Source organism: Anabrus simplex, chromosome 5 (genome assembly GCF_040414725.1).
Source record: "Anabrus simplex isolate iqAnaSimp1 chromosome 5, ASM4041472v1, whole genome shotgun sequence".
Classification (NCBI taxonomy): Eukaryota; Metazoa; Arthropoda; class Insecta; order Orthoptera; family Tettigoniidae; genus Anabrus; species Anabrus simplex.
In genome coordinates, this window is record NC_090269.1 from 255,288,339 (window position 1) to 255,302,771 (window position 14,433).

Below are 14,433 nucleotides of genomic sequence, written 5' to 3' on the forward strand. Positions count from 1 at the left end.
TTTATATTTAACTTTTCCAACTCTCTGGGTGAATGTTCAGCATCAAGGCCTTCAGTTCAGAGGGTCTCACGTTTGATGCCCTGCTGGTTCGGGTATTTTAACTGCATTTGGTTAATTCCTCTGACTTGACGATTGGGTGTCATGTCCCCAAACACTCCTCTTCATACACACAACACAACACAACACAACACAACACAAAACAACACAGCACACTATCAACCAACATAGAAACACACAGTAGTGAATACATTCAGGCATCAAGTATAAAACTGGGCCAAGTCCACATGTGCAACACAGTTTGCATGCATGACCCGCACCATGATGTGTAAGAAGAAGAAGAAGAATTGAACATTTAACTTGTTCTTTCTCATTCTGATTATATACAGAATTAGATTTTAAATTTAAAATATTTTATTTGATTTTATATACAGTATTTCCCTATAAATATCATTCTTTGTTCATATTGTTACTATAAAAATGTTATATCTTCATTAATTAGTTAATGTCCACTTATAAACAGTAAATTATAATTCCTCCAGGTATCAAGATACTTCAAACTTAACACCGCTGGTATTCATCCTGAGTACTGGCTCAGATCCATTCAGCTCATTTCAGCGCTTTGCAACAGAGTTGGGCTACAGAGATAGAACGCAGTCCATTTCCCTTGGCCAGGGACAAGGACCTGTAGCAGAAAAAATGATTTATACAGCAATCGCTAAAGGTGATTGGGTGTTTCTCCAGGTGAGCATAATTTTCAGAAATAAACTATTATTACTATAGTTTTAACATCAGGTGAAATCAGTGCAATTGGCTTTGCTGATGACCTCATGATTTGGAGAGAAACAAACACGAGGGAGAAACTTGACATGTGGAAGCCCAAGTTTTAGGGGGGGGGGGTTCAACCTGAAGATCAGCAAAACTAAGATGGTGGTGATGGTGGTGGACTGAGATGAACAATAAGCAAGCATCAAGCTTACAGACTACCAGTTGGGAAGTGTGGACAGTTTCACCTACCCTGACAGTATAGTCTCCACAGACAAATAGAGGTCATAAGAAATAAGAAGTGTAAACAGAAATTGATTCTGGACTATTTTGGTAGGAAACAGTCACTGTGTAATTTTCCATCTGGAATAAATTTGTGTTAATGTTGTAAATACAGGTACAACAGTAGCAATTAAAATGTTTCATTCCGAGAAAACATTGCATCTTAGATAATTCTATGCCTCCCATAAGTCCAACCCCTCATCCATGTCGTGGGAGGTAGGCAACGGCATGAAGTAGGGGATTGCCTGTAGGGGTGATGTACAGCGGGGACTGTGTGTACCCCAGGGCCACTACGGTAGCTTTGAAGGCCCTTCAGGAACACTAAAAAGTGATGGCTAACAGGGCTTTGGTGAAGTCCTCAATGACAGATGCGGTGGAGAAGGAGACCTTTGGAACGACAAATCTGGCAGACGAAGCAACCCTTTTCCCTTGGGGTTGAAGAAATGGGGAAAACAACTGCCTTGTGGTGAAGAGGGATCTTCAAAGGTTAAGGGATACAACCCCTACAGAAAACAGCAGGCTTGGAGGCTCAGGTGGCAGCCCCACAACCAAGCTCGGGTGCTGTGAGCTAAAAACTCGCACATCTTAAATCCACTTATTAAAGAAACTGATGTGAAATGAAACTGGATGGATACCTCGATGACGAACTTTGGCCCAAAACGGAAAATGAGAATTGGTTGTTGGAATGTTAGAACTTTGACAGAAGAAGGTAAACTAAAGCAGGTTGAGAGAGAGAGATGCAAAATTATGGCTTGGAAATTCTTGGTTTAAGTGAAGTGAGGTGGTGTGATTTTGGAGAGATCATGACGCAAAATGGGAATACATTTATTTATTCTGGACAGTCTGGGGAGGATGCGGAATGGAGAAATGGAGTGGGTATGTTGCTAAATAGGACCTCCAAGAACAGTTTAATTGAATGGAGTCCCATCTCAGACAGAATGATGACAGCTAGATTTCAAGGTAAAATTCGAAATGTAACAATAGTAGTTTGTTACGCACCAACAGAATTATCTGATGCTAACATGAAGGATCAATTTTATCATCAGTTGAATGAAACTATGAAGAATATAAATAAAAGAGATATAACATGGATTAGATGAAATGAATGATAATGAAGAAAGATTTGTAAATTTGTGTGCCAGCCAGGGAATGGTGATTGGAGAGACAATCTTTCCCCACAAAAGGTGTCATAAGGTTACATTGGTATCACCAGATCACAAAATAGAAAATCAGATCGACCATGTAGCTATTAGCAAGAAATTTAGAAGATCATTGACAGATGTGAGGAATAGAAGAGGAGCTGATGTTGGTAGTGATCATCTTCTAGTAGTAGCTGAGTTCAAATTGAAAATAAAGGCTGCATCAAAGAAGTTTGCAACAAGAAAAAAGAGTTGAAAAATTGGTTTGAAGTCCTTTCAAATCTCGAAAAAGAGGAAGAGTTGAGCGTGGAAAGAACTTGGGAAAATGTTAAGAACACTTACATACAAACATGTGAAAAAGTAATTGGTTGTAGGAGCTATCAACAGAAAGACTGGATGTCTGAAGAAACATGGGACTTAATTTGAAAAACGAAAAGAGGCAAAAGCTATAGTAAACCAAAGCAGAACAAGACAGCAGAAGTCAGAAGCCCAAAGGAAATATTCGGAAATTTACAAAATGGTTAAAAGGAGCGATAAAAGAAGATGGATTGACCAGCAGGCACAAATTGCAGAGGAAGCTTAGAAGAAGGGTGATATGAAACAACTCTATACTATTACAAGGAAGTTTTCAAGAAGAGGATATAGGAAGAGTAAACCAGTGAGGGATAAGCAAGGAAATATTCTGTTATCACAAGAAGAACAATTGAGAAGATGGCAAGAGTATTTTTCAAAAATTTTTTAACAAAGATGATGGAAATGAGCAGGAAATGCAATAAGCAGTAAATTTATTATTAATAGAGAAATGTACACTCACGTTTGAGCATGAAAATTTCACATTTCAGTCTTTGCTATAGTCTGTAATTGTCCTGGATCTTTTCGTGCATGTTATGATGTGGTATCTACTACACTTCTGTCCACACAAAGTGCACTTACAATCTTCGTCTGGCTCAAGGAACTTCTGGTTTACGCATATCTTGTGGTGAAACTCATGTATGGAGAGTCATGTTATGACGTGGCACTGTGTGTTGCACTCTCTAGTCCATATATCGTCCATCATTGCTGGTGAGGCGTAGAAGTCGAGGTCAATTTCACTTTTCTTCCTTTCCCTGATGTTTACTAGTGCCCTGCTTGCTTCTGTTGATTGTAGGTAGAATTGTGATCGTATGTCTTCTATGAAATACGTCTCCTGCATCATTTTGTATACCATCCAGGATGGCGCTGTCTTTCCAACTCGGGTAATCCTCTTCATGAACATTGCTTTTATTCTTTCTATTCTCATCAGGTCTCCGATCTTCAGCTTTTCCCACACGATCTCAATTCCATATGTTATCACTGGCGCTACTGTCGTCTTGAAAAGTCTCATCGCCGTGCTGATTGATAGGTTTGAAATGTTTTGGATGCTGTATGAGGCACTGATTGCTGCTGCCGTTCTTTCTTGAATATGTATACCAAAGGACGCTGCCGTTGTCTGTAGTGTTATTCCCAAATATTTGTAATTTCGTACCTTTTGTCATGGCTTTTGGTGTAATGTTATGTTGTCTTTGGGCGTTGATTTCCCACCTTTTCTGAAGGTCATTTGTACTGTCTATTCTTCATTTATCTGTAGGCTGTTTTCCTCCGCCCAGGTCTCTAGTCTGTGGACTGCCCTTGCACCTCCTCCTTTTCTTTCACTCCGATCAGCATGTCATCTGCGTATAGGATCAGTTCTGAATTAAAGAATGGTAAAGCAGCAGGTATAGATAATATAGATCCAGAAATACTAAAAGTGGATGAAGAGGCCACCATTAATTTGCTGCTACATTACTGGGGAAAATATGGAAAGAAGAGAAAATTCCAGCTGATTGGAAAGAGGGTTTGATCGTGAAACTCCCCAAAAAAGGTGACACCACAGTGTGTAAGAATTGGAGAGGAATAACATTACTGAGCATACCAAGTAAAATTCTCTCTAGAATAATTCTAAACAGAGTAAAAAAATTGAGCAGCATCTTCGAAATGAACAAGCTAGTTTCTGTAGACAATGCAGCTGCGTTGATCTAATAAATACGTTAAGAATAATTCTAGAGCAAAGTAATGAATGGCAGGCCACATTGTACTTGACATTCATAGACTCTGAGAGAGCATTTGATTCAGAAAATAGGACCGTAATGTGGAAGACCTTGGTGAAATATGGAGTACCGGATAAGATCTTGAATCTCATGAAGGCAATGTATGAAGGGTATAGATGTAAAGTAGTACATGAGGGAAAACTCTCAGATTATGTGAATGTCACAAGTGGAGTTCGCCAGGGATGCGTTCTTTCACCAACAGTCTTTTTATTTGTGCTCGATAATGTTATGAGAAATATGTTGGCTGGAAGGAAAAGAGGAATACAGTTGGGAATGGGGGAAAGACTGGAAGATTTAGAATTTGCAGATGATATTTGTCTTTTGTCTTCAAGAATTAGTGATATGAAACACAAGTTTGATGGATTACAGAAGGAAGCTGAGGCTGCGGGACTTAACATAAATGTTGTTAAGACCAAGGAAATGAGAGTAAATGCTAAAATTGATGAAAGATTGTTTGTGGCAGGAGAAGAGATTCCTACTTGGGAAGTGTAGTGACATGAGAAGAAGGATGTGAGAGCCAGAATAAGGAAAGCAAATGGAGCCTTCATGCAGTTGTATACAGTATGGAAGAATAACAACATTTGAAGGAAAACGAAAATAAAAATTTTCAATACAAATGTTAAGTCAGGTCCTTCTATATGCTTGTGAAACTTGGAAGGTTACACGAACTATCACTAATCTCTTGCAGACATTTATAAACCGCTGCTTACAGTGCATCATAAACATCAGATGGCCTGCAATTATATCCAATGACGGGCTATGGAGAACAACAAACCAAGTTCCAGTCGCAGTCGAAATCAAGAGGAGGAAATGGAAATGGATAGGTCATACTTTGAGAAAGCCAGCTGGATCTATAGAACGCACAGCATTGGAATGGAATCCGCAAGGGGCACGGAGGAGAGGTCATCCTAGGAAGACCTGGAAGAGGACTGTAGAGGAGGAGGCTCTTGAAGCAGGGAAGACCTGGAAGGAAGTTAAAGCATTGGCAAGTCGACGACCACAATGGAGACGTTTCACGGATGCCCTATGTTCCAGTGGGAATGAGAGGAATTAAGGGAGGGGGGTAAGATAATCCTATAGCCTTTCTAAGAAAGTAACTACTGTATATTAAAAGACTATATTACACAAATTTTAACCACCTACCGGCAACCTTCTCCTGGGCAAAGGATGAGCAGAATTACAAAGGCAGTGTAGTCAACAGTTAATACAGAACAGTAATTAACTTACAGTACCGTAAATTGATTGAGATTAAAATACTATTATAAATTAATAATATGCATTTGTGTAACATTTACCTCCTTTTCCAGAGCATTTTTATATATATCGTTGTTTCCCACGATTTACACTTTCCCCCCTTTTACATTTACAGTGTAAAAGAGGGGTAATATTGTAGTTGGAAGATGTAGAACCTGCTGGATGGACACAGTCAAGACTGATATAGCAACAAGGGGAATAACACTAGATGGTATCATGATAAACAAAACAATAGGATGGTTAAAGATGCTTACAAACAGTACCCCAGAACTGCAACTGTAAACTGATGATGTTAATGATGATGATCATCATTATCATAACTGTTTAGATTACTTTCTTTTTTTATACATTGGTCAGTAACTGTTCTGAACAATATTGTCATCACCTTCTAAATATTGTGGGGGGGAAAAGATCTTTCCTTCTATTTCCTATTATCTTGCTTTCCTCATTATAAAACAGTGAATTTATTTCACTTAAAGAACCTTTCCCCTTCAGGACCCTTCTTTGGGAAGTTAATCTTCCTACATACTTTACAAAGCACCACTTAAAGAAAAGCTCTTTTTCTTTGCCTGGAAGGAGGGTTCTGCTGCCTGACATTTATAGCCGTGCTACGTAGTTTCCCTCTTCAAGCACCTGCCGTAGTCGGCCAACATTGCTACCTTCCACCAACCCTGGTAACTTCTTTCCATTTTCTTTATTTGTTGGTAGAATCTTTCCCCCTGCTCATCACTTAGGGTTCCCAAATTGTCAAGAATGGAGTTATGAACTCATGTTGCAGCCAAGACCTTGAAATCATTTTAACATATTTTTCACAATTGTCTCATAATTCACGTCTTTTCTGTTTTCCAAAAATGTATCGATTACTTCTCTGAAAGCACACCATGCATGACGTTCAGCATCATTCATAGTGCAAAAATGCAGTGTTCTTCATAAGGAGCCTAATCTGCAGTCCATCAAGTACTCTCTCTTAGCTTGACAAGAGTGGAAATCTTCGGTTTAAATGCTCAAAGCACATACCACTTTAATCCAGTGCTTTTACACCTTGCTTAATTATTCCAAGTTTGATATACAAAGGAGGAAGTAGTATTTTTTTAGGATCAACCAGACTAGCAAAAATTGCATTTTTCTCTCCAGGAGTCTAACTTTCCTTCTTAAGCCACTCTTTCATTGTCCATTGTTTATCTCTACTTCTGTTGTCCCAATAGCACGAAAAGCAAGGAAATTTTTTTAAACCTGCTTATTGACCTAGGTCTTAAACTGAAGAATTAAACCTGATATGTCACAGCAATAAACTACCCATTTTTCTATTTTGATAAACTTACGGAATTCTTCTTCTCGGTTCCTGTACCAACTAAAGACCTCTCCTGGTGCCAGCATTTTCTTTTCTTTCAATCTCATTCCTGCAGTCTCACTCTCTTCCTTGGTAAGACCTAAGTCCCACACAAAATCATTCAGCACTGCCTGAGTAAAAAGCTCTGGTTTGTCTTCTGAAGTGAGTGGGGAGAAATCTTCATCCGCTTAAAATGTTCTGTAGACTCAGATGAACTCGTTTGCTCCACATCCTCTAGTTGCTTTGGTGCACTGGAACAGGAACATCTGGACTGTGTGGCAAAGGCCTAATAGTTGATTCTAAGCCTTTGGGATATTTTATTTTTGGTTTGTTAACTTTGTTGTACCATGATGCATTGCACAGATAGAAGTAGTAATCATCATAATAATGTTTTGGTTCAAACCAAATCATGGAATTCCAAATGGTTTGGATTTCTGTTTTCCACTAAACCACAGTGCTAGTCCTTCAAAACATGTTTTACATATATAATAATATGTTCACCCACTTCTTGTCTCTCCAAGCTTAACTTTAAAATATGCAAGGTACACCTTCTTAATAAAAGATTTAATATTATGTTTCTGTCTCTGTAACAAGTATGAGCCACATACATAATAGAAATTGTTCAGGTTATTCACACAGCGCCTTCTTGGTGCTGCAGAGACTGAAGCCATATTATATTAGCATATCACTCTACACTACACTACACTACACTAATGAACACTTCAAAACCAGCGAATATTACACTCCGACAACAGTGAGTAAAGAAAGGTAACTAAAGACTGTGGTGGTACTATGCTAAGATACATTTATCTAAGGGCTGTGTTTGTCTTAACTCATCTTTAATTTCCTGAGATATTTTTATGAGCTAACTTGTTTTGGCATTCTTCTCTTTAGTGCTATCAAAACTGACAGATTTTTTACTTCCCTTCACCATGGTGGTCTTGCATTATCAAATCACCCAACCTTCCAAGAATTTTAACTCCCATAGAACAGAGGGTGAAACTAGTGTTTTATTTCATGAAAATATTTTCTGCATAGGTTCACATTTTTCTATATGTTATTATTTAATAAACTATAAAATTTCCAATACAATATAATTGAGGTTATATTTTATTTTCACCTATGAGTGCTAGGGGTGTCTTACCCACATAGTATTTTCTTCCAGACAGTAAGTCATAATATTATGTATTCCACCAACTGTTATGACTGGTAATTTTTTTTATTCATGACAAATTTATTTTCATATTTCTGAAAATTTGTATAATATAAGAAATTTAGGATATCTTGTAAATGGTACATGATAAAGTATTTCTATTGTTTTTTTTTCAGTGAATTTTGCACACTAATATTAACATTATTCACATATTTTGATGCCTGGTAAACATTTTCTAAAATATGATGAAATTAATTCAAATTTCCTTAAATTTACAGTAAATCTCAAATATTAGTATATAATATATAATATCTAATTACATAAAATCTGTATGTGTTACTACAAAACAGTTAATGTTTTCAAAATCAGTACATCGTTTTCCATTTGAAACTGGGAAATAATTGCTGGCTGGTGTTATCTGAGTCTCAACTAGTCTGGGTTCTATGTTATTCAAGCCCAATTAAAGAAATTCAAATAATTATCACATATTTATTGGCACAAAACAAGTCAATTGTTTCACAGCTCGAGTCTTAGCATTCTCTTCTAATTGGTATCAGACTGGCTCGAGTCGCTTGTCACTAACTGTTATCCACTTGCTGCTTTGCAACTGGATGTATGAGTATTATAATCACCTGTGTTAGTCCTTGATCAAATGAGTGGGGAAAAGAAACCTGAATGTTCTTATACTGATTTGTTCATTCTGTTTAGTCCAGTGAGTGAAGAGATTATCTGATTTCAACAAAAACTTAGTTTTTCAGCAATAATGGTTTTATCCGAGTTTTTGCTTATCCAAGATGTGATTTCCAGGTGGTCATTTTCCATGGTGGTTTCTTAAAGTGTGTGGACATTAGTTGGAGGTTGGTCATTCCACATACGTTGATTAAGCAATGTCCATTGGTGTTAGTCTTTTTTGTGTTGAGAAATTGATAATGATGTGTTGTTCTTGCTTTCTGCCAAATTGTGCATTAAAATCTTCAAGGAGGATCTTGATATGGGGCTGAGGAACCTTGGTGGATGCTCATTTGAGTTGTGACCAGAACTCCTCAATTTCACTTATTTTTTAGATTGTTTTACTACAAGGTGCCTGGGTTAAAGGTATAATAATAAAAATTTAATAAATTGAGAAATAATGGAGATGTTTATTGGTGCTTTGTTTCTACAACTAGGGTAACACAAAATGCTTTCTGTGTTCGCTTGCAGTGGTGGTGGTACGACACGCGCATGCATAACTGCATTGTTCACGAGAAGCGTGCCAGTAACCATGTGGACTCCACAGCTGAAAGTGTTCTGTATGCTTTCGCTTGCGGTGATAAAATCCATTACATTCGTACAATGTAGAGTTTGGTGTGAGTATGGACTGTTACCAACTGATGATGTTCCCACTTATGTAACAATCATGAAATGGGACAGGCGCCTTCAAGAATCTGGGACCTTGCTGTCGATGTCAGGCCACCACGCCAAGCACGCAGTTTCAGAGGCTACTGTTGATTTAATCCACGAGTCCTTCAAGTGGAGCCCTCGTAAGTCAGTTCAACAGGCAAGTAGGCAGAGCTACCTCGTTCGACAGTACGCGATGTCGTCCACAAAAGGTTGCACCTACGGGCATACAAACTGCAGCTTCGTCAGAAAATCAAACCTCAGGCAAGCCGCTACGGAAGGCATTCGCGGAGACAATTCTGGCAAAAATTGATGGAAACGAGGCATTCTTCGATTCGATCTGTTTCTCGGACGAGGCTACATTCCATATTTCCGGCACAGTAAACAAGCACAATTGCTGCATATGGGGATCTGACCCCCCACCACGCAGTGATAGAATTGGAACGGGACTCTCTGAAAGTGAATGTGTGGTATGGATTGTTGAAGGACAGGGTTGTTGGCCCATTCTTCTTCGCGGAGCCTACAGTTAATGGAACACGTTACCTAGACATGTTGGAGCAGTATGTTGTGCCTCAACTTCCTTGTGACGTGATCTTTCAGCAAGATGGTGCACCATGCCATTATGCAGAAGTTGTGAGGGATTTCTGGAATCGTGGGTTCCGAGATCACTGGATTGGGAGAGGTAGTCCATCAGTTGCTTGGCCCCCAGAAGCCCCAACATTATGCCACTTGATTTTTTCCTGTGGGGGTTTATCAAGAATCAAGTGTACCAGACACCATTTCGTGATCTACCAGATCTGCATCATCGTATTCGTGCAGCTATCACAAATGTTATGCCTACAATGCTGCAGAACACTTGGAGAGAAGTGGAATACTGATTAGATGTCTGCCACATCACTAATGGTGCACATATTGAGGTTTATTAGGTATGTAAACAAACATTTTGAGTTACCCTACTTATAGAAACAAACCGCAAGTAAATATCTCCAATACTTCTCAAGTTATTAAATTTTATATTATTATACCTTTAACCCAGACCACCTTGTATTTGCTTTACATGGCACCGACACAGATAGGTTTTATGGCAATAATGGGATAGGAAAGGGCTAGGAGTGGGAAGGAAGTGGTCATGGCCTTAATGAAGGTACAACCCAAGCATTTGCCAGGTGTGAAAATGGGAAAGTTTGGAAAACTGTCTTCAGTGCTGCTGACAGTGGGGTTCAAACCCACTATCTCCTGAATGCAAGCTCACAGCTACACAACGACCCTAACCATACGGCCAACTCGCTCTGTGACTTCATTTTTGTCAGACTCATTGTTGACTGGAGTGTGTTCATTCACCAGGGTGTAGGCTTTGTTGGTGTATTTGCCTGTGAGAAGGGAGAGACATTCCAAGGGTGATATGAAGTCTAGCTACGAGTTCTGAACATTCCTAAGTGCTAGGAATGCAGTTCCCAACACATGTAAATTCCTGTTAGTTTTTAAATTATTATTAGGGGATTCCTATCCTAGGCAGTAAAGGTGTGTTTGATTCACCCAGAAGTATGTAGGTTCGATTCCCTGTTAGGAAGTTGAAAAATTTAAGAAACAAGATCTCCACTTTTGGAGCGGCATATGGCTCTGAGGTTCATTAAATGTGAGATCAATTCCTGGGGCAAAGGTAGCCAGCACAGGGCTAACCACTCCATCCCACTTAGTGCTGAGGTTAAGAATACAGTAGTGAAAGCCATTATTATGCATAAATAAACATTATCAAGTTAATGGACAATGAAGAATAGCATCAATTTTTGTATTTTTTATTTTATTAGCTTCCTGAAAATTATCAAGGTCGACACAATCTTCCAGACAAGCTAGAAAATTGAAATTTTACAAAATTATACTTTTTTAGCCTGAAACCAACAGAAAAATTCCAAGATGTTCACGTGTTTACTTTCTTAGCCCCGAAAAATATCAAAATATGGAAGCAATTGTAATGATAGTGCAGACTTTCATTTTGAGATAATTGGTGGCTAAACCATAAGTCATATCACAAAGCAGAAAACACAATCACCACCCGATTTGGAGTGATCTAGAACTTTGGTCCTATGATTTTTTGTTGTATCTCAATCCCTTATGTGTTAGATAGAGCTGCATTTCTCGATTGTAGGTAAATGATGTCATTTTTACAGTTATATTTTACAGTTTGACACACTTATAGAAAAGATAGAATAATCAAATTCAGTACACACATTAGCACAAACAGTGGCCAAATGCAAGCCAAAGTTTATGATTCTAGTTGCCACATAAGCATGTGAAAAATAAAACAATGTATGAAAACTGTACCCAACTTTCACTCTATTCATGGTTTCTAACTCAGGAGATACAAGAAAATATCAAAAGTATCATAGGATTAACCATGTAAACCACTAACAAAGGTGTCTGGTGATGCAATCCATTTGTCAATATGGCGTACCCTTTAGCGGCATTTAATCTTGAAATGAAGGTCTGCAATTATAAATGTACATGAAAATGAATGAATGAATACCTACAACCTGTTTTCCAGTCATTGACTGGGTCAGGGATGCAATGAGTGAAGCAGATATAGGCTATTAGTACAATGGGGTCACCACTCCCAAACTGTAAGATAGGAAACTTAAAAGGGTCCACCTTTTCAATACAAATAAATGTTATAAGTTTATTTACAACATATATTTACACTTGGAACTAGTTTCGACGCTGTTTGGCGTCATCTTCAGCCAAAGTGTGGGAAATAGGCATAGGCGTAAGCATGCAGACGGACAAAAAATGAAATTCTTAGATTTAAACTCCCAAACTGTATAAACATACATATACTTTCTTATATCTATCTACATATACACTGAAGTTGATTTGAAATGATCCAGAAAGGGGGGCCTCCCCAAATTGATAGTGGACCGGGCGAGTTGGCCGTGCGTGTAGAGGCGCGCGGCTGTGAGCTTGTATCTGGGAGATAGTAGGTTCGAATCCCACTATGGGCAGCCCTGAAAATGGTTTTCTGTGGTTTCCCATTTTCACACCAGGCAAATGCTGAGGCTGTACCTTAATTAAGGCCACGGCCGCTTCCTTCCAACTCCTAGGCCTTTCCTATCCCATCATCGCCATAAGACCTATCTGTGTCGGTGCGACGTAAAGCCCCTAGCAAAAAAAAAATTGATAGTGGCTTTCAATAGGAGAAGGGTCTGCAGTTGTAATCAAAACTCCCCTCATCGACTGTAACTGGCAGTAGAAAAGGGGGCCTGCCATTATGACGGAAACTCGCCAACTTTACTGTAACTGGCATTAGTAACTGGTGCCTGCCTTTGTAATGAAAATTCTCCCTCCCAGTTTCACTGCCCTTAGGCAGGGGAGCCTGCAATTTTTGTCAAAACTCCCTTACCCTATTGTATCTGTCTGTAGGCACAGCTGCCCACCATTATAAACAATTCCCAACTAGATTATGACTGGTAATAAGCAAAGTGGCCTGCTATTATAATTGGAACTGCCCAACTCGAATATGACTAACAGTAGGAATCATGAACTGCTGTTATAATGAGTACTCCCCATCTTAACTGTGACTGGCAGTAGAAAAGTGTGCCTCTCATTATAATGAAGACACCCCAATTTACTGTAACTGGTAGTACGCAAGGGGGCCTGCTGTTTCAATGAAGGCTCCCTAGCTCAGTTGTGACTGACAGTATGCAAGGAGGCCTGCAATTATAATAGAAACTCTGAAACTCGATTGAAAATGGCAGTAGGAAATGTGGCCTGTCATTGTCTTCAAAACTCCCCAATGCTCACCTTACATGAGAAACAACGTATAGGAACCTCCCCATGGTGTTTCTCAGATAACACTAAGAGATAAACAGTTTAATAAAATCTTACTTTCTGCATGTACAGTAATTTACGTAGAAATCTGTATACAATATAGAACACCATAGTAAAGCACGGGTACATTTGCTAGTTTTGAATAAAGTTGTATCAAGCCAAAAACATTTCATCGGATTTTGAGCATCTTGTAAGTGAGAAGTAATGCCAGACTACTGTGAAAATCCACAGCTTGTTTCCAGTCATTTGATCACATCAGGATTGGAATGAATGAAGCCCCCATCTAGCAGCGAGGATAGGAATTGTGCCAGCTGCTGAAACCTGTCAACTCCTCTAATGCCAGACTTCTAGTACAATATAATTTGTTTACCCTACCTAGGCCTATGTAAACTTTTAAAATCGTATGCTCACATAGTAAGCTATGTGGATAAATACATTTTTTGTAGCTACTTCTAGCCTGGTGCAACCATTGTAAGGCAGACCCTCCAACAAGGGTGGGTTTCATCTGCTGTGTATAGGATACTGCATGTTATTGTAATAGTGTTGTATATATTGTGTGAGTTGCAGAAATGTTGGGGACAATACAAACACCCAGTGCTTAGGCCAGTAGAATTAACCATTTAAGGTTAAAATCTCTAACCCATCAGGGAATCTAACCTGGAGCCCGCTGAACCTAATAGCACTATGCTGATCATTCAGCCAAGGAGGCAGATAGTTATGGAATATTATAGCATTTATTTATTTATTTATTTACATAGTTTATGCCCACATTGGAGCACTTAAATCAATCCATATACACTACAGTCTTCACAATATTAGTTGTAATGTTTTCTCAGCTTCCTCTTCTCTTCCCAGAAATTCATTTTTTCTGACCTGGCTGCCCTCTCTTCATCTGTAATGGTGTACTGTTTTCGTTTGACTGTTTTTAATTTAGTCTTGTATCTCTACTTCTCAGAATCCTCTTCTCTTTTCTCTCTGCAATTTGTTTCATTGTTATATTCAGCTCTTCTAAATCAATCTGGACCTCAGCAAACCAGTTGTTCTTGGTTTTACTTTTCCAAAAGAAATTGAATAATTGTTTCAGTAGTCTGGTCTCTAGTCGTCTTACTATGTGGCTGAAAATGGCAATTCTCCTTTTTCACATTGTATCCACAATTGATTCATTTTTCTGATAGACTATTTCATTAGGCAGCAGTCTCCATTGTCCAT

The 14,433-nt window shown here is 38.7% G+C and overlaps 1 protein-coding gene across 1 annotated transcript in view; it reads left to right on the top strand.

Moving 5' to 3' along the window:
- The window catches only part of Dhc16F (Dynein heavy chain at 16F), a 1,052,459-nt gene that overhangs the window by 850,279 nt on the left and 187,747 nt on the right, over positions 1-14,433 (top strand). Inside the window, exon 56 of the mRNA XM_068227815.1 lies at positions 540-741. Within this exon, the coding sequence (XP_068083916.1) occupies positions 540-741 (202 nt within the window). The remainder of the gene's footprint in view (positions 1-539; positions 742-14,433) is intronic.